Source organism: Rhinoraja longicauda, chromosome 2 (assembly GCF_053455715.1).
Source record: "Rhinoraja longicauda isolate Sanriku21f chromosome 2, sRhiLon1.1, whole genome shotgun sequence".
In the NCBI taxonomy this organism is placed as follows: Eukaryota; Metazoa; Chordata; class Chondrichthyes; order Rajiformes; family Arhynchobatidae; genus Rhinoraja; species Rhinoraja longicauda.
The window spans coordinates 50,409,501-50,429,264 of record NC_135954.1 but is presented as its reverse complement, the minus strand read 5'-3'; the positions used below and the strand labels follow the sequence as shown (position 1 = coordinate 50,429,264).

Below are 19,764 nucleotides of genomic sequence, written 5' to 3'. Positions count from 1 at the left end.
TGTTTTTGTAACATACTATTAGAATTATCCGCACTCTCAACTTCCACTGGCATCATGTAGCTCCTGATCACAATGGTTAATGCACATAATATTAACTGCTTTTGAAAGATGCTTCTCTTACATGGAAGATAAAAACAAAACTTAATATTATTAGGTATGCTTGAACATTATGAATGTTCTGCAAATGGAGCCTATGTTACATGAATAACACACATATTTTTCACGGTTGTAGCATTTTACAGATCCAAGTTGTGTTCTCAGTTTCCACTTACGAACCAGTCCTATTCAAAGATGCCAGTCCTTGAAGTTATTTTTATCCTTGATTTCTCTTAATCTATCTGTGGTACCAGAGAAAATCAATAATACTTTGTTCATCTAAAATGTTGTTGTTGTTCGTCCTTCGGGTTCGAAGATGACCATGACTTCACTTTCAGTTGGAGGATTGGTGACTGTGGGTCCAGAAGTGACTGGTGAGGCCAATCCGGGCCCGGAAGGTACGCCCACACGTAGGACACAAGTGGATGGCTGCTGCAGTGGAAGTGGAGGTAGCCCGGGCCTTGCGCGCGGTATGTTTCCTCTGGGCCTCTGCAGTGCGTCTGTTCTCTGCTGCACGGGCTCCTGTGGTGAGCTTGCTAGGTTGGACAGTCCAGAGCAAGAGACTCCCAAGTGCTGAGATTGATGTCCAAGTCTTTGAGGGACACTTTGAGGCAGTCCTTAAACCGTTTCTTCTATCCTCCTACTGAGCGCTTGCCCTGACACAGGTCTCCATACAGAAACTGTTTTGGCAGTCGACTCTCGTGCATTCTGACGACATGGCTTGCCCATCTGGCTTGGGCTTGCCATAGGAGGGTGTGGACGCTGGGGATTCCGTCCCGTTCCAAGACCTCTGTTGCGAATTTTGTCCTGCCACCTGATGTGAAGGAGTCTGCGTAGGCAGCTCAAGTGAAAGTGGTTGAGCTGTTTGGCATGTCTGCTGTAAACAGTCCAGGTCTCACTGACATAGAGAAGAGTGGTGAGTACCACTGCACGGTAAACCTTCAGCTTGGTGGTAAGGCTGAGTCCTCTCCGCTCCCAAACATTCTCACGGAGTCAGCATGGCAGAGAAGACCATGCTGAAGAGTGTAGGGGCAGGAACACAACCTTGCTTCATGCCGTTTGTCACTGGAAAGGCTTCCGACTCGTCTCCATCATCTCGCACTTTCACCATCATGCCGTCATGGAACTGCCGGACAATCGCGATGAACTTGCTGGGACAGCCAAACTTCTGCATTATCTTCCACAAGCCATCTCTGCTGACAGTGTCGAAGGCCTTTGTCAGATTGATGAAGGTCACGAACAGGTCGCTATGCTGCTCTTGGCATTTTTCTTGGAGTTGGCATGCAGCAAATATCATGTCGACAGTTCCACGTCCAGCACGGAAACCGCACTGGCTTTCTGGAAGGAGACCCTGCTCAAGGTGTTGAATGAGAAGGTTAAGCAGGATGCGAGCTAAGATCTTCCCAGCTATGGACAGGAGGGACATGCCTCGATGATTATCGCAAGACTGGCGGTTGCCTTTCCTCTTGTAGATGTGGACTATTCTGACATCTTTCAGCTGTTGTGGGACCTTCCCTTCATTCCACATGGACTGGAAGAGTTCAGTCAGCTTCTGCATCATGACAGGGCCTCCTGCTTTGTACACTTCAGCAGGAATTGCATCTGATCCTGGTGCTTTGCCACAGGAAAGTTGCTTGATGGCCTTCTTCTTCTGTCGGGAGGTTGTCAAGGTCCTGGTTGATCTCCATCTGAGGTAGGCGAGTGATGGCCTCGTCGTTGATATTAGCAGGGCAATTGAGGACCTCGTTGAAATGTTCAGCCCATCTCTCCAGAATCTGCTTCTTCTCTGTCAGCAACTGGGTCCCGTCTGCACTGAGGAGAGGAGAGGAGCGAGAGGACTGGGGTCCATACACAGCCTTCAATGCATCGTAGAAACGCTTGGTGTCGTCTAAAATAATGTCGAGATAAAACCACGTAGAGGTTATTAGAATTTCAAGTCTCAATATTAATCCTCACAATTGATTGGCAATTGATGAGGGATGCCCTGTATTGTGAGACTTCCGTTCAAAACGTGAAAATGGTGTAGTGAACATTCTGGTGTAGTAGTAAAGATAAACAGACATGACTGAGTAATGCACTATGGTAATGTAAACTGTGAATTACAACAAATAGCACTTGCATCCAATTTAGTTACAATGTTTATGACTGAACACTTCCATACTGCTTCCAATTTTATCTCTTTCCTTCAGCCTCTTTTCATGTGCATAATTATATATTTTCTCTATCCCGTCATGGTATCTGCTCTAGGAGGAGAATGGTAATCCTCCTTCATAAAATTCAGAAGGAACACAGGGAAGAATAAGGTAAAATACAGTCAATGCGGCTTTCTACCAGCTCAATACTACAAATGAAATTTGTGTTCTGCACACTTTCATGACTTTTCCACATCAATTCACTGGAGGGAAAGACTAATAATGGCCTCCTTTAATTTTGTTCCAGAAAAAGAAAGGATAACAATCTTACACTAAATACAGGTACCAAGAGTTGCAGATGCTTCTCTTATACTACTTCAACTAATACAAAACAATTTAACTCATAATTCTTCCTACTTACAAAATATTCATTTCAAAAAAAATATTGAATGTAAATTGAAATGAATATATTAATCATACACATATAAGCAAAATTGCAATATTAAAATTAGTTTTCAGACAACAATATTAAAACAAAACATGGAAAATGTTATGCCTTCATAATCTCAAATAATATAATTTAAAATTCTCTGTCCAATTTTCTCTATAGAATTGCTCTATTTTGGGCGGCACGGTGGCACAGCGGTAGAGTTGCTGCCATACAGCGCCAGAGACCCGACTACATGTGCTGTCTGTACCGAGTTTGTACGTTCTTCCCGTGACCATGTGGATATTCTCTGAGATCTTTGGTTTCCTCCCACACTCCAAAGGTTAATTGGCTTGGGTTTGTTTACTTGCTTATAAGTGTAAATTGTCCCCAGTGTGTGTAGGCTTGTGTTAATAATAATAATAATAATAATAATATTCATTTATTGTCATTGCAACGAGTACAACGAAATTAAAAAATAGCCAATCCTGACGGTGCGTACAAACATATATGCAATAAATGCAAAAACAAATAAATACATAAATACAATTAAATACAATTATGTTAAGTACAAAGATTTTTTAGTGTTGCAGGAATCGCTGGTTGGTGTGGACTCGGTGGGCCAATGGGCCTCTTTTCCGCGCTGTATCTCTAAACTAAACCTACAGTAATTTGAAGATATCTACTTTCCTCCAATTCCAGCTTCATATACAGTAACAGTGAACGTTGTACCCCCACCTCACCCAGCCTGTATTGTCGCACCCAACTGACAACCATCAACATGGTTTAATAACACATGCTGCCAAGCTTACACATCCTTGATAATGTGGAGAAATTGAAATCGTTCTACATAGTGGAGAAGATTAAGGGGAACTTTGATACAAGTGCTCAAAAACCTGCAGAGTTTTGAAAGAATAAAGAAAAATTGTTTATTTTGCACAGTTAATGACTGGAGGATATCGAGTTAAAGGTATAGGTAAAAGAGCAAGGCATAACACTGCCTGAAAAAATGATGAAATCAGATTCATTCATAGCTTTTAAACTGAATTCAATTGATACATGAAATGGAAAAAGCTGCAAGGTCGACAAGAAAAATGCAGGAAAATAAGACTAATTGAATAGCTTTGCCAAAGTGTGTTGGTTCAAATTCTATAAAATGAATGGGGTAATTTCTACCTCAGATGGAATGGTAGTGGGCAGGGGGAAATGTTAAAAATAGTAAGCGGAAAATTGCAGATGTGGACATTACCAATCTGCTCTTAAGAAGTAGCTCCGTCACTAAAATAGTTTCAAAAGAGACAATATCCACTGTCTATTTATCCAGTATCCACTCCTACTTCAGTGTAGACCAAGAGTCAAGAGTGTTTTTCAGATATGAACAAGAGGGGTAATTATGTTTTCCCCAGACCACGTAATATCTATATAGTAAAACTCGTTTGTTTGTTTGTTCCTGAACTACAGCCAAAACGGTACACGATAGCGCAACAATTTTAGGCCCACCTTACTCACCGTCGTCCCTTTGGTGCTAATGGAAGAAGTTTTATTGAAATCGGTGTTATATTTTAAAAGTTATTCACATTTTAAAGTTTAAATCTATCTCCTAAGGAGGGAGGGAGGGGGGAGGGAGGAAGAGGGGGGAGGATAAGGGGGGTTGAGGGGGATGGAGTGGGGGGGAGAAGGAGGGAAGGGGGGAGGGGAGGTGGAGGGAGAGTGGAGTGAGGGGGAAGGGGAGGGGAGGGGGGAGAGGAGAGGGGGAAGGGGAGGGGAGGGGGGAGAGGAGAGGGGAGGGGGAGAGGGGAGGGGGGGAAGAGGGGAGGGGGGGAGAGGGGAGGGGGGAGAGGGGAGGAGGGGAGGGGGGAGAGGGGAGGGGGGGAGAGAGGGCTGCACCAATGCAAGAGAGGTTTGTGCCCAATGGGTCCACTTAGTCTAGTATTCCCTAAATATTCATGACTCTGCAGCCAAATTTGGTTCTTACTCCATCTACAAGTTGGCAGATGACACCTCTCTGGTGGGCCGAATCACAAGCAATGAAAAGACAGAGATAGGGAAGTTAGTCGTTTAGTTTAGTTTAGTTTAGAGATACACCGTGGAAACAGGCTCTTTGACTCACCAAGTCCACACTGACCATCGATCATCCTGTACACTAGTTGTATCCTACACACTGGGGGCAATTTACTGAGGCAAATTAACCTAAAAACCTGCACGTCTTTGGAATGTAGGAGGAAACCGAAGCACCCGAGGAAAGCCCTCATGATCATAGGGAGAACACACAAACTCCATACAAACAGCATCCACAGTCAAAATCAAACCCAGGTATCTGGGGCTGTAAGGCAGCAGCTCTAGCGCTGTGTAATATGGTGTCAGGATAATAACCTGTCCCTCAATGTCAGCAAGATGAAGGAATTAGATATCGACGTCAGGAAACATGGTGGAGTACATACCGCAATCACCATCCAAGATGCAGAAGTGGAAATAGAGTCATGGAGTCATACAGTGTGGAATCAGACCCTTTGACCCAACATGGCCCATCTACATTAGTCTCACCTTCCCGTGCTTGGCCCAAAATCCTCTAAACCTATCCTATTCATGTAACTTCAAATGTCTCTTAAACATTATGATAGTAACTCAACTACCTCCTTCAGCAACTCATTCCATAAACCCACCATCCTTTGTAGAAGAAAGTTACCCCTCAGGTTCCTATTAAACTTACCTTACCTTACTCACCTTAAACCTATGTCCCCTACTCTGGACAAAAGACTGTGTACTTACCCATTTATTCCTCCTATGATCTTTTATAGCTCTGTAAGATCACCCCTCATCCGCCTGCATTCCAAAGAATAAAGTCCTAGCCTGCTCAACCTATCCCTACAGCTCAGGCCCTTGAGTCCTGGCGACATCCTGTACCCTTTCCAGCTTGACAACATCTTTCTTATAACAAAGCAAAATGATGGTTCTTTTTTGCTCTTCTCCAATTTAACAACAAAAACTCTGACAAAGGGTTATACATCTTGGTACTTCCAGTAGTCTCCAACATACAGGACAACCCCCTATGGTATAATTGATTAGATTTTTAGCATTAGTGCTTCCTGCTTTTATCAATACATCTGTCTCACCAAGTTTACTGGAAGACATTTTAAAGTGGCTCTAAATCAAAATTTAAGACACATAAATTCTACAACAAACCATCTGCATACTGTAATCAATCAATAAACACAGCACAGGATTGCAAATGTACAGCAAGTGGGCAGTGATGGGCATCAGAATAACACAAAACAAAAGAAAAACAAAATGCAGAAAATACTGGCAATCTTAAACAACTTTTAAAAAAGCTGGAGATTTTGACCAGGTTATTGAATAGGAGAAGATGACAGGTTGGCACCTTGGGCAAAGGTGCAAGAATGGGAGATAAGAAAATTATATGTGTCAGATGTTTAACGAGCCGGATTTGATAAGGGAACCATTAGGAGGTAGTGACCATAATATGATAAGTTTTAATCTGCAATTTGAGAGCGAGAAGGTAAAAGTGTCAGTATTGCAGTTGAACAAAGGGGACTATGGAGGCATGAAAAAGGAGCTGGCCAAAGTTGACTGGAAAGGGACCCTAGCAGGGATGACAGTGGAACAGCAACGGTAGGTATTTCTGGGAATAATCCAGAAGGATTATTTCATTCCAAAGAGGAAGAAAAATTATAAAGGGAGTAAGAGACGACCGTGGCTGACAAGAGAAGTCAAGGAGAGTATAAAAATAAAAGAGAAGACATAACATAGCAAAGATGAGCAGGAAGCCAGAGGATTGGGAAAGTTTTAAAGATCAACAGAAGGTAACTAAAAAGGCAATACAGGGAGAAAAGATGAGGTGCAAAAGTAAGCTAGCCAAGAATATAAAGGAGGATAGTAAAAGCTTCTTTAGGTATGTAAAGAGGAAAAAATTAGTTAAGACAAATGTGCGTCTCTTGAAGACAGAAACAGGTGAATTTATTATGGGGAACACGGAAATGGCAGACAAGTTGAACAGGTACTTTGGTTCTGTCTTCACAAGGAAGACACAAACGATTTCCCAGATGTACTAGTGGTCAGAGGACCCAAGGTGTTGGAGGAACTGAAGGAAATTCACATTAGTCAGGAAATGGTGTTGGGTAGACTGATGGTACTGAATGCTGATAAATCCCCAGGGCCTGATGGTCTGCATCCCAGGGTACTCAAGGAGGTGGCTCTAGAAATCATGGACGCATTGGTGTTAATTTTCCAATGTTCTATAGATTCTGGATCAGTTCCTGTGGATTGGAGGGGATCTAATGTTATCCCACTTTTTAAGATGGTGAAGATGCTGGAGTCGATTATTAAAGATGTAATAGCGGCGCATTTGGATAGCAGTAACAAGTCAGCATGGATTTACGAAGGGGAAATCATGCTCGACTATGTAACAAGTAAAATGGACGAGGGAGAGCCAATGGATGTAGTGTACCTGGACTTTCAGAAAGCCTTTGATAAGGTCCCACACAGGAGATTTGTGGGCAAAATTAGAGCACATGGTATTGGGGTAGGGCACAGACATGGATAGAAAATTGGTTGCCAGACAGGAAACAAAGATTTGGGATTAACGGCCCCTTTCAGAATGGCAGGCTAACTGGTGAGGAGCCGGAAGGCTTGGTGCTGGGATCACAGCTATTTACAATATACAATAGTGACTTAGATGGAGGAATTAAAAGTAACATTAGCAAATTTGCAGATGGCGCAAAGCTGGGTGGCAGTGTGAACTGTGAAGAGGATGTTATGAGGATTCAGGATGAGTTGGACAGGTTGGGTGAGTGGGCAGAGATGCATGGCAGATGCAGTTTAATGTGGATAAATGTGAGGTTATCTACTTTGGTGGCAAGAACAGGAAGGCAGATTATTATCTGAATTGTGTCAGGTTAGGAAAAGGGGAAGTACAACGAGACCTGGGTATCCTTGTAGATCACTCACAGAACGTAAGCATGCAGGTACACCAGGCAGTGAAGAAAGCTAATGGCATCTTGGCGTTCATAACGAGAGGAGTTGAGTGTAGGAGCATAGAAGTCCTTCTGAAGTTGAACAGGGCCCTGGTGAGACCACACCTGGAATATTGGTCTCCAGTTTTGGTCTCCTAATTTGAGGAAGGACATTCTTGCTATTGAGGAAGTGCAGCGTAAGTTCATGAGGTTAATTCACAGAATGGCGGGACTGTCATATGATGAAAGAATGGAGCAACTGGGCTTGTATTCACTGGAATTTAGAAGGATGAGAGTGGATCTTATAAAAACATACACAATTATTAAGGAATTGGACACAATATTAAAACAAGAACCGGTTTTATCCATAGACAACCAGTTCGTAACAAGATAATAAAAATGAATGGTAAAATATTCCTTATGCCTAGATTAATTAGATAAAGGAAAAAAAAAATCACATGGACAGGATTAAAAAGTCATGGTCAAGAGTTCAAGAAGATCAATATTAAAGGGTGGGATTGATCCGGCATGACACTGCTTGTTTTTGGCAAAACTTGAAATAGGTCTTATTTGCAGCCCTGGTTCTTATGTACAATTGAATTGGCTGAATAGCATGAAAAATAAAAATCCATTTCATAAACAAATGTTTTGTCCAACAAACTGCAAGTATTCATCTTTACTGGGTGTTACCATGGCAGATCACACCAGGTAAATCTAGGCTATTAAACTAATTCAGTTCCCAGATTACTTTATAGAATCCTATTCTTTTTATATCCACATCATTAAAAGTGGGAAAGAAGCAATTAAAATCATCAAAGAGAAAGATCCAAATAAGCTTGTGTCTTGCGTCAAGAGTTTTTAAATGTCATGTCAGTTCTCCCAATGAATTTTTAATGATAAAATTTCTTTATAATGTAAATGGATCTCTTTTGAATTTGAATACATTAGTCAAACCCTTTTCATTTACTTGAGTATTATATCAGCCACGACTCTTCAAACTGACATGCGAGATGGCATGTGGGAATACTAAGTAGTTGATTAAATATGATCAGACTAGATATCTTTTATGATTAAACTGTGAGGTACTGCATGTTTAACAAAATGTACCATTTTCAAATGTACATTTATTAGCTCATGTAACAATATTTACAATTTGATCCATCAACCAAGAATCAATTTTTTTCCCATATAACTATGTGAAATAATGATATACCATTTGCAATTGTACTGGTTCAGCTGAGACTCCAGCTGTCCAGCTACAAGACAGTGCACTACAGTTAGAATGTTTGGTCGTCGTTTGTGTGCTGCTGAGGTCTGAGATCGCATGTAGGTTTATGGGAGACAAAAACTGTAGAAAGAATTTACATATGCATATGAGCTGCCATCTTCGATGTTTGCAAAATCAATAAAATGGCTGCAGATGCTGGAAATCTGAAATAAAAACAAAAATTGCTGAAAACACCCAAGAGGACAGGCAGCTTCTGTGGAAAGAGAGGTAGAGTTAAGGTTCCAGTTTGAAGACCCTTTGTCAGAACTGATCAAACTCTGTTTCTGTTTTCACTGATGCTGCTTGACTTACTAAATGTTTCAAGAACGTTCTGTTTCTAAGCCTTCTTCAGTAGCTGCCCACTGAAATCAGTATGTGCAGTAGTGTACAGTTGAGTCTTACCTTCCATTCAGCTGCTACTTGCATCAATCTTTACCCTTTTGATCGGCACAGGTTACTCTAAGCTGGTGTCTGACTACGTGTTGATTCCCATCCCTTAACAACCCCAAAAATAGGTGCTATGTGTTAGTGTTAAAGTCAGTGACAACGCAAGTTAATTTTCATTGTCTTCTTGTTTTCCCTTCACTACTGCACTAAGTTACAGTTATTAGATATCTGGTAGGATAGGATGTGGTGAGGAGAGATTTGTGGAAATTTCAGAGGTGCATTTAAGTGGCTTTTACATTGGATCTGCAGAAAATGAAGGAATATGGATCACCTGTGGGCAAAGGAGATTATTTAAACCTGGCATCATGTTCTGCATGGATTTTGTGCACTAATGGGCCACTTCCTGTGCACTAGTGCTCTACGTTCAAAAGTCAGCAATTCAAATTTTGGGAGATTGCTTTATGTCAGCAAATTGAGGAAGTTTGTTACTTACATTGAAAGCAATGGCAATGGTTTTCTTGCACATTCAGATGCAAGAAAGGTTTCCAAGGTTTCAAAGGTCTTTTACTGTCACATGTACAGTGATGTGCAAATTACCATATCACCATACAGAAAATAAAGCGACAAGACACACAACTACATAAAAGTTAGCATAAACATCCACCACAGTGGATTCCCCACATTCCTCACTGTGATGGAAGGCAAAAAAGTCCAATCTTTTACCTCTTCCTCTTTATTGGTGGCAAATGGGAGATAAACTGGAGTAAAAAGTAATCAAGAAAAAATTCGAGACACAGAGCAATTGGTGAGAGCAGAAAGGACTTAGCAATTCACCAAGCTTCTGCAGAGGTCTGAAAAATATCAAGTAATCAAATTCCCTTTCAGAGCTGAAATGCTTGAAATTAACAGGAAAGTGAAAACTAATGGAAATTTTAAATGGAAGTGTTACCTAATCCTCATGTAATGGCCGCACAAATCACTGAGGTGTTCTACAAATTACAAAGGGTTTATCTACCATTCCATTGTAGAATCCCACAGGTTAGAGGTGGAGCAAGTCCTCAAGGCAGTGCAGTCAGGTTTCAGACCACAACTGGCACTAACATCCACAACTGGCGGTACATGCACTTGCCCTATCTTGTAGAATTGCCACCGATTTTTTTATGGTGCAGTTGTAGCAGGAACGCGATGGAGTCCAGCCAAAAACTAATCGGACACGAGTTGCGTGCACCTGACGTGTTTATTCTCTCCAGTACAGCTCCCTACTACTCCCCCGGTCAAGGGCGTTGCCCGGCCTTAAATACCAACATGGGTACCGCCCCTGTGGCTGGCGCCTCCCACACCAAGAAGCCGCCCTCTAGAGCCGATGGTTCGTTGTGCCCTTGGGATGCCACCAGGTGTCACCACATGACCCACCCCAGAACCAGAGGCGCCGAACGTGGCGGCCCGAACACATAGATACAATCCCATACCCTGGGGGCTTGCTTGGTTCGTAAGAATCTCCGGGAGTCCGGGACGGCGTCGCCCGCGATGGGGCGGTTGAGCCACATGGACTGGCTCGCTCAGGTCCAAGTGGGCCGGTTTCAAACGAGCCACAGACACAGTTTCGCGCCGGCCTCCCATGTCCAAATCAAATGTAGTAGTCCCGTGCCGCAGCACGCGAAAGGGACCTTCATAAGGGCGCTGCAAGGGCGACCTGTGAGAGTCACGGCGAAGAAAAACGTACGGGCAGCTCATCAGCTGCATTGGCACATGGGAAGGGGTCATGACACGACGTTGGGATGGGAGACAATACGCCGACCATCTCCCGCAAGCGGATCAGCACCGATGACGGGGTTTCCTGGGACCCCTCAGCAGCTGGGACAAACTCCCCGGGGACGGTAAGCGGAGCACCATATACCAACTCCGCGGAGGACGATTACAGATCCTCCTTGGGGGCCGTCCGAATCCCCAACAGGACCCATGGCAACTCGTCCATCCACCCCGGGCCCATGAGACGAGCCTTCAGGGCGGCCTTCAGACAGCGGTGGAAACGCTGGGGATGGTACGCTGTCGAGTAGTGGAGCTGCGTCCCCAACAGGCGGGCCATGGCGGACCACAGTTCGAAGCTCTCCCCCGTGAGCTGCCGGCGGATGTCTCGTGGCAACTGCTGCAGGTAGGTAAATTCAAAGAGCGGGCAGGGCTGGTGGTCGCCCATGAGCGTGAGCATCTCACTCATGAGGGCCGAGGGCATCTATGTTAAGGACCAGACAGGCGCGCTGCATTCGGCTCGACCCCTAAGATCCAGAGCAGCAGCGTCTTGAGGCCTGTGTATTTATTCGCCGCCGGCGGATTATCCAGGTAAGGAGCGACCCGACCGGCCGTCTGCTGGTCCAGGGCGCCTACCACATAGTGATAGCGGGTCTCCTCGGTTGTAATGCCGCGGACGTAAAATTGGGATTCGGCCTGTCGAAACCAAACCCCCGGCTGCGAGTTCCAAAATGTAGGGAGCTTCAGCGATACCGCGTTGAGTTCGGCCTCGTGGGCGGCAGCGGCCGAATGCATTTTATTTTCAGATTTCCCCTCCAGGATTATCCTTCCTAGGCGTCGAGGTCACCAATGTAGCAGGAACTCGATGGAGTCCAGCCAAAAACTAATCGGACACGAGTTGCGTGCACTAGACGTGTTTATTCTCTCCAGTACAGCTCCCTACTACTTCCCCGGTCAAGGGCGTTGCCTGGCCTTAAATACCAACACAGGTACCGCCCCCGTGGCTGGCGCCTCCCACACCAAGACACCACCCTCTAGAGCCGATGGTTCGTTGTGCCCTTGGGATGCCACCAGGTGTCACCACACAGTTACCTTTTGGTTGATCCCAAACCCATGTATGTAGTGAACCACCATCCACAATTCTTGTCCACTATTTCTTGGACTGTCCCAACTCTGCTGACAGGCATTAGGTGCAGCAAATCACACCATGACCCTTCTTTTCATTTTGTAGCAAATAGTGAATGACAAGCTCTGAATGGATCATTCTAACGAACCATGTCCATAACTGCTAATCTGACATTTATGATTCATTTATGATAATGATACTAGGGGAATGTTAATATAGTTTAAAGTGCAACTGAAAAAACCTAACCTAGACCCCACCTTGCCTAGCAACTACAGACCCATTTCCAAACTGCCATTCCTGTCAAAAGTCCTTGAAAAGGCAATCCTAAACCAATTAGTGCCCTACCTGCACCAAAACACCATCCTGGAAAGTTTCCAGTCAGGTTTCAGAGCCCACCACAGCACAGAGTCTGCCTTGTTGAAGGTACACAACGACCTGCTTCTCGCCATCGACACCGGCGACTGTGCAATCCTGCTCCTTCTCGACCTCAGCGCAGCGTTCGATACAGTGGACCACACCATCCTTATTGACCGTCTCTGGTACGCGGTTGGCATTGATGGCACTGCCCTGAGCTGGTTCGCTTCGTACCTCAAAGATAGGAGTTTCGCCATCAACATAGGCGGCACGGTAGCGCAGCGGTAGAGTTGCTGCTTTACAGCGAATGCAGCGCCGGAGACTCAGGTTCGATCCTGACTACGGGTGCTGCATTGTAAGGAGTTTGTACGTTCTCCCCGTGACCTGCGTGGGTTTTCTCCGAGATCTTCGGTTTCCTCCCACACTCCAAAGACGTACAGGTATGTAGGTTAATTGGCTGGGTAAATGTAAAAATTGTCCCTAGTGGGTGTAGGATAGTGTTAATGTGCGGGGATCACTGGGCGGCACGGACTTGGAGGGCCGAAAAGGCCTGTTTCCGGCTGTATATATATGATATGATAACATAGGCAGTTATTCCTCTGCTCCAGCTAGCCTCTCCTGCGGAGTTCCACAAGGCTCCATCCTAGGCCCCATTCTCTTCTCTCTATACATGCTCCCCCTTGGCCAAATCATTCAAAGGCACGGCATTTCTTTCCACTGCTATGCCGATGACACTCAGCTTTACCTCCCCCTGAAACCCAACAACCAGTCAAATTTAAACAGCCTCTTACACTGCCTTGAGGACATAAAATGTTGGATGGCACAGAACTTCCTCCAATTAAATGAGAGCAAGTCTGAGATCATCCTATTCGGCCCCCCCGACTCCATCAAATTGATAACAGGCAGTCTCGGAAGTCTATCCTGCCTAGTCAAACCGCATGTCAAAAACCTCGGCATGATATTTGACTCTGCATTAAAATTTGATAAGCAAGTCCAACTTCGAACCATAGCTAAAATCAAACCTTTCCTCCAATTCGACGACACAGAAAAAATCATTCACGCTTTCATTTCCTCCCGCCTAGACTACTGCAACTCCCTATACACTGGGATCAGCCAATCTTCCCTGTCCCGCCTGCAACTGGTCCAAAACGCCGCAGCGAGACTCCTGACGGGTACCCGTAAAAGGGACCACATCACCCCGATTCTGGCCTCTCTCCACTGGCTCCCTGTACGGTACAGAATCAACTTCAAGCTCCTCCTATTCACGTATAAAGCCCTAAATGGACACTCCCCCCCCTACATCAAAAATCTTCTAACCCCCCTCTCTAACTCCAGGTCCCTCAGGTCGGCCGACTTGGGGCTACTCACTATCCCGCGGTCTAGGCTTAAGCTCAGGGGTGACCGCGCTTTTGCGGTTGCAGCTCCTAGACTGTGGAACAGCATCCCTCTCCCCATCAGAACTGCCCCCTCCATCGACTCCTTTAAGTCCAGGCTCAAAACCTATTTCTACTCCCTAGCGTTTGAGGCTCATTGAGGAGGCGCTGTGAACTGTTTGCGTGCTACTGTATGTTTCATTTTTTTTCCCATTGGAACCTAATCAGATGTACAGCACTTTGGTCAACGTGGGTTGTTTTTAAATGTGCTATACAAATAAAATTGACTTGACTTGACTTGATTAAAATGTCAGCACAAACTCCATTCCTAGACATGGAAGCTGGAAGGCAGTAGAGTCAGATTTCAGGTTACAACTGGCAGTAACATCCCTAACATGCACTGGCCCTATCTTGTAGGATTGGTACCATTCCCTGCATATCAACTAACTCAAAACACATCTTGAATGATTTCCATCGGGAAACACAAACGTACTAATAAAGTAATCTGGATAAAATAATCAATAATTAGAACAATATTAATGATAGCTTGCAAGTTGACCTGAGAAAAGCCACAAACAAATTTCAACAATTACATGCTTTGTAAAGATTTTCCCAATCAGAGGTTCGATTGAAGGGATTTATATGAAAGCTGCTTTATTGAGCAAGAGCTCTTAATGGTCATTTGCCAATTAGGTGATGTTAGTCATGTGATTCCTCACAATAGGGTGCCCTTCAGACAGTGAGACCGCAGGGACAATCACTATCTATTGCACAAACATCAAATCAAACCCTCCTTCACCCATGAGTATAGTAACCTGGATCAAACAGTGGGCCATATCATCACATCACATCATCAAATACAAATTTAATAAAGACATTGAGACAACCTTTGCCATAGAGTTTACAAACATCAAATCCAATTTACATATAATGTTCCATGCCAATGTAAGGAGCATCTGTCCACAGGTTTTAGAAATCCTGGAGATTTTCCATTTTGCTTGGAATGCCCTCCTGCTTTAAATGACTAGTTCAAGCTCATTTAATTACTGAAGAGTGTCTCATCAATAAAACCCAGCTGGGCCCAATTCTGTTGACTTTATTTAGGATATTTGCATGGAACATTTTCTTCATTGAGAGGTTTGTAAACCTCTGGTATCCTCCTTAACAAAAGACAGTGATTGAGTATATTCATCATTGAGATCAATAGATTTCTGTATTCACAGGGAATCAAAGGATGTGGAGATCAGATTACAGAGCAAGCTATACAACATGACAACAGGTCCTACAGAATAATTTATCCATGCTGGCCTAGTTCCACTTGCTTGAGCTTGGCAGATATCCTTCCAAATCTTTCCAATCAACGTACCTCTTCAAGTGTCTTTTAAATGTCATTATTGCACTGCTTCTACCACTACTTCTGGCAGCTCGTTGCATATATGCGCCACCCTCTGTGTGAAAAAGATGCTCCCTCAGGTCGCTTTTAAGTCTCTTTTTCTTCCCACTTTAAACATATGTCCTCCAATTTTAGACTCCCTTCCCTGGGTAAAGACTGTGGTTGTTCACATAAGATGTACACTCCTTGATCTTATAAACTTCTACAAAGTCACAAAGTTCTACATGGATGCTGCCTGACCTGCTGAGTTATTCCAGCACATTGTCTTTTTTCAAAAACCAGCATCTGCATTTTTTTGTTTCTACATGTGGAAAGTCAAAATGTTGTTCCAGAAGGGCGTTCAAAATTTTTGGTTACCAATTAAATGCTGGTATTACCTTTGACCCCAGGTGTGCAGACTTGGAATAATCATTGTCAATTGAATCAAAAATAGGTGAATAACAGTATTTTACCTTAAGAGGGATCTATTTTAATCTTCTATGATAACAAAACTATTAGCATAGAAGATTAAAATAGGTTACTCTTCAGGCCAAACATTCTTATTTGGCCATCTATGAATGATGACTGATGAGTAAAATAGTTTTGTTGCAAATTTATATTATAAGCACAGATGAAGCAACAGAATTGATTGATACACACCCCTCTTCACAATATCAAAGCACTGTTTACTCATAAAATAAATCCATACCCACCTCAACAGCAGCACAGGACTTGATTGGGTAGAGGTAGATGTTTGTGAGAGTTGCCAAATTACTGCCATTGGAAATTAATTTGGAAGTTGCTGGGTTTTTATTCCACTTTGATGGATCGTCTGACAAACGCTGATAAGGAGAAATTTCAACTCCCTGAGAACATGCTACAGCAATTTCTGAAGGAACTTCCTTTACTGAGACGATATCTTCATCTGTGAAATTCTCTGTCCATAAATCACCTTTCTCTTTCATTGTCCCATACGAGTTAAGTTTAGACAGGATGTCTTTGTCAAAACAAACTGGCTGCTTAACAAAACAATCTATAATAAATTTTAAAAATGTTTGCGCGTCATCAAATGTTGACATGTAGCCAAAGGATATTCGGACTGAACCAGTAGGATGACCATCAATCATATCCAAAGTATCTCCACAGACATGGCCTGCCTGTTGAAAATAATTATAAGCAATTAGTATTCTGCTTAACAAATTTTATCTAACATTGCTAACTTGTGAAGACACTATTATTTTTATACCTATGGCCCAGAGATGGCACTTATATCTCTGTTAAAGTCTTAAATCTAATTCCAGAGGGTTGAGTGCATTATCTTGCCTGACATACCATTGCAGTGCGAAAGGAGAGCTTGCAAATAGTTCACCACCAACAACATATTTCAATGCCATACCTTGCATGCTTATTTTTACATATTTCCTGTAGTGTTACCAATGGGTATCTAAATGAAATATGAATTTCAGGGAAGAAAAAAAGGTTCACAGACTTAATCCTGCTTCCAATTTAAAATCATTAATACTTATTCTTTGCACTTTGCTTTTATATTGTTGAAAGAAATTGCAAAACCAATGGGGAATTTGCATAGCAAGTAGCCTTTTTAATGTAGAGAATCTGCATTTTCAGAAGAGGAACAATGATTTCTCGTGCAGGAAGCTATTCCAACACCATCTCCCGACTCTGTGATCTCTACCGCCAAGAAGCACGTGCAAGGGAGCACCACCACCTGCAGCCTCCCCTCCAAGTCACATGTCATTCTGACTTGAAAATGCGACATTATCATCATCTTGGGATAAACAAGGGATAGTTATAAATGTTTGCCAGTGCTGCACAGATCAGGTGAATAGGTGATAGATGGAGAAATAAAGCTATCACATACCACAAAAGGCTGAGAAGTAATAACATAAAATGCACACATTTGAATGATAGCAATTAGAATTACTTATACTCTCTATTTCTAGCCCAGATCACAATACCTCTCCATGCTGTTTCCTTTGAAGGTTTTTCTGAAAACAAATCAATCAAGCGCATGGTATGAAAGATTAATGCAGTGCTGCCTGAAGATCAAGCAAGCTGTTTTGGCAGCATAGCAGAGCTCCTGCAGGAGGATTAATTATGAACACCTTCTGCTGTGATGATATATAAAGCAGCAAACGTTTCCATCCAGTTTCACAATTATAAAGTCTTGTTAACAAACACCAAAAAGTAAGGCTGTTAAGTCATGTATTCCGTGCTGAAATATGCAGTCAATACTAACCTTCAGATTCTTTTTGACATCTTCATTCGTGATTCCTATGTGTTGCTGACAGCCTCCAGTGTTACAAAAGCAGCCAGTGCGAAGATAAATAGCATGCAAATTTGCCAGCTTGTCCACCTGTAATGGTAAATAATGATGACATTTTCAGAAAAAAAAATCACATATGCGAGGGTTGGTGTTTTAGACTAGTGTATGTTGGCCTGCATTTTTACTTTTAACTTAGTTTATATCAAGAGTCAAGAGTGTTTATATGTCATACGCACTCGGAATTGAACAATGGAATTCTTACTTGCTGCAGTTTACAGGCACATTAATGCAACAATATAACAAATAAATATAAAATGATAATACAATAAATTAGCAATGATACTAGATAACCAAGCCTTAATAGTATCGTGACTGATGACGTTAAAATGTGGGACTTCAAGTACAGTAGTTTGAAGTCAATTTATCAACAAGATTTAGGTAAAAACTGCTTGTAGCAGGAAAGGAAAATGATTTAACTGCAATTCAGAACATTATGGATGTGAATGAGGGAGGAAAAGGATGGAAGAGAAATGTCCAAACAGGAACAATGAATGTTTCTAAGAATCTGGAGGGATACAAACAGTTTTTTTGATGATGCTACAGAAAACGGGCAGGAATAAGTGAGGGGAAAATGTTAGTTTTAGTTTGGAGATGCACTGTGGAAACAGGCCCTTCAGCCCAGCGAGTCCCGCCGACCAGCGATTCCTATACAGTAGCATTATGCTACATACTAGGGACAATTTTTGTTTACCGAAGCCAATTCTGTACTTCTTTGGTGTGTGGGAAAACCGGAGCACCCGGAGAAAACCCATGTGGTCACGGAAAGAACGTACAAACTTGGATTGAACCCAGATCTCTGACGCTGTAAGGTAGCAACTCCACTGCTGCACCACCATACCGCCCGCCCTTAAAAATGCTCATGGAAGATCTGCGTTTTTAGGAAATTGAGAGCATATCTAGGAAACAAATGGATTTTATAGGCATTGAAATGGGAACAATCTCTTGTGCAACTCCACATCCCTATCCATACTGGGCAATACTGCACAAGGAACTTCGGGATTTGTTTCTGTTTTTGCACTACAGCGTTTAAAAAAAACAAAAACTTATTTTTGTTGTTTATTATGGTATGGTTCAATGGTTCTTTCAATGGTTCCTTATTATCACTTATACACAGCACAGTGAAATTCTTTTGCAGAATCCACAAATGCACAGTCGCTATAATTTGGCGCCGTTTACAAAAAAAATCCAAAGTCCAATCAATTCTGGTCCACATGTTGGAAGTTCTGGAGTGCCCCAGATCCAGGTAAACCCAGGCTGCTGCAGGCCCACAACCCAACTTCCTTCTCCTCGCCTGACTGCCTCTGTGTCCCGGGGAGCACGTCTTGCAGCCGACCTTGAAAGTGCTGAAGGCAATAACCTGGTCCCACTCCACGCGTCCGTCGTCGCTAGCAGCTCCCTCCTTGAATCTCCTGTCTTTGAAACTTCCGAGCTTTCCCCTCTTGGCAGGGTCTGGGTCTGTTCTCATTCTTGGCCGACAACTGGTTGTTTGTGGCAGCCGCCGGGTCCCCTCTTGCACGGCTCCTCGGTGCCTCACGGAAGCTTCCCTTCTGCCGAGGTATCCACTGAGTATTACATTTACATAGCTGTGCTGCTGCTACAATGTCCCGTTTCAAGACATATGGCAATAAAACACTCTTGACTATATCTACACACTACAGAAGACAAGTTTTCAAAAATAGTAACCTATATCATCACTGTCTCTCCCAATTCTACGCTGCCCTACAATGGCATAAGATTTGATAAGGGAACTCAAGGTAAAGGAACCATTAGTCGGTAGCGACCAAAACACGATAAGTTTTAATCTGCAATTTGAGAGGGAGAAGGTGAAATCAGATGTGTCAGTATTGCAGCTAAGCAAAGGGGACTACAGAGTCATGAGGGGGGAGCTGGCCAAAGTTGACTGGAAAGGGACCCTGGTAGGGATGACGGTGGAACAGCAATGGCAGGAATTTCTAGGAATAATCTGGAAGATGCAGGATCTTTTCATTCCAAAGAGGAAGAAAGATTCTAGGGGGAGAAAGAGGCGACCGTGGCTGACAAGGACAGTGAAAAACTAAAAAAGAAGGCATATAACAAAGCAAAAATTCGTGGGAAAAAGTCAGAGGATTGGGAAGCTTTTAAAGAACAACAGTGAGTAACGAAAAATAAAATACGGGGAGAAAGAATGAAA

The 19,764-nt window shown here is 43.2% G+C and overlaps 1 protein-coding gene across 2 annotated transcripts in view; it reads right to left on the bottom strand.

The window, feature by feature from the left end:
* mocos (molybdenum cofactor sulfurase) overlaps positions 1–19,764 on the bottom strand; it is a 108,439-nt gene that overhangs the window by 40,505 nt on the left and 48,170 nt on the right. For both annotated transcript variants that reach the window (XR_013548718.1, XM_078418743.1), the window contains exons 7-8: positions 17,508–17,624; positions 15,964–16,407 (exon numbers count right to left, since the gene is read on the bottom strand). Coding sequence is in view for 1 of the 2 variants with exons in the window: in XM_078418743.1 (XP_078274869.1) it covers positions 15,964–16,407; positions 17,508–17,624 (561 nt within the window). In the remaining variant the exon portion in view is untranslated. The remainder of the gene's footprint in view (positions 1–15,963; positions 16,408–17,507; positions 17,625–19,764) is intronic.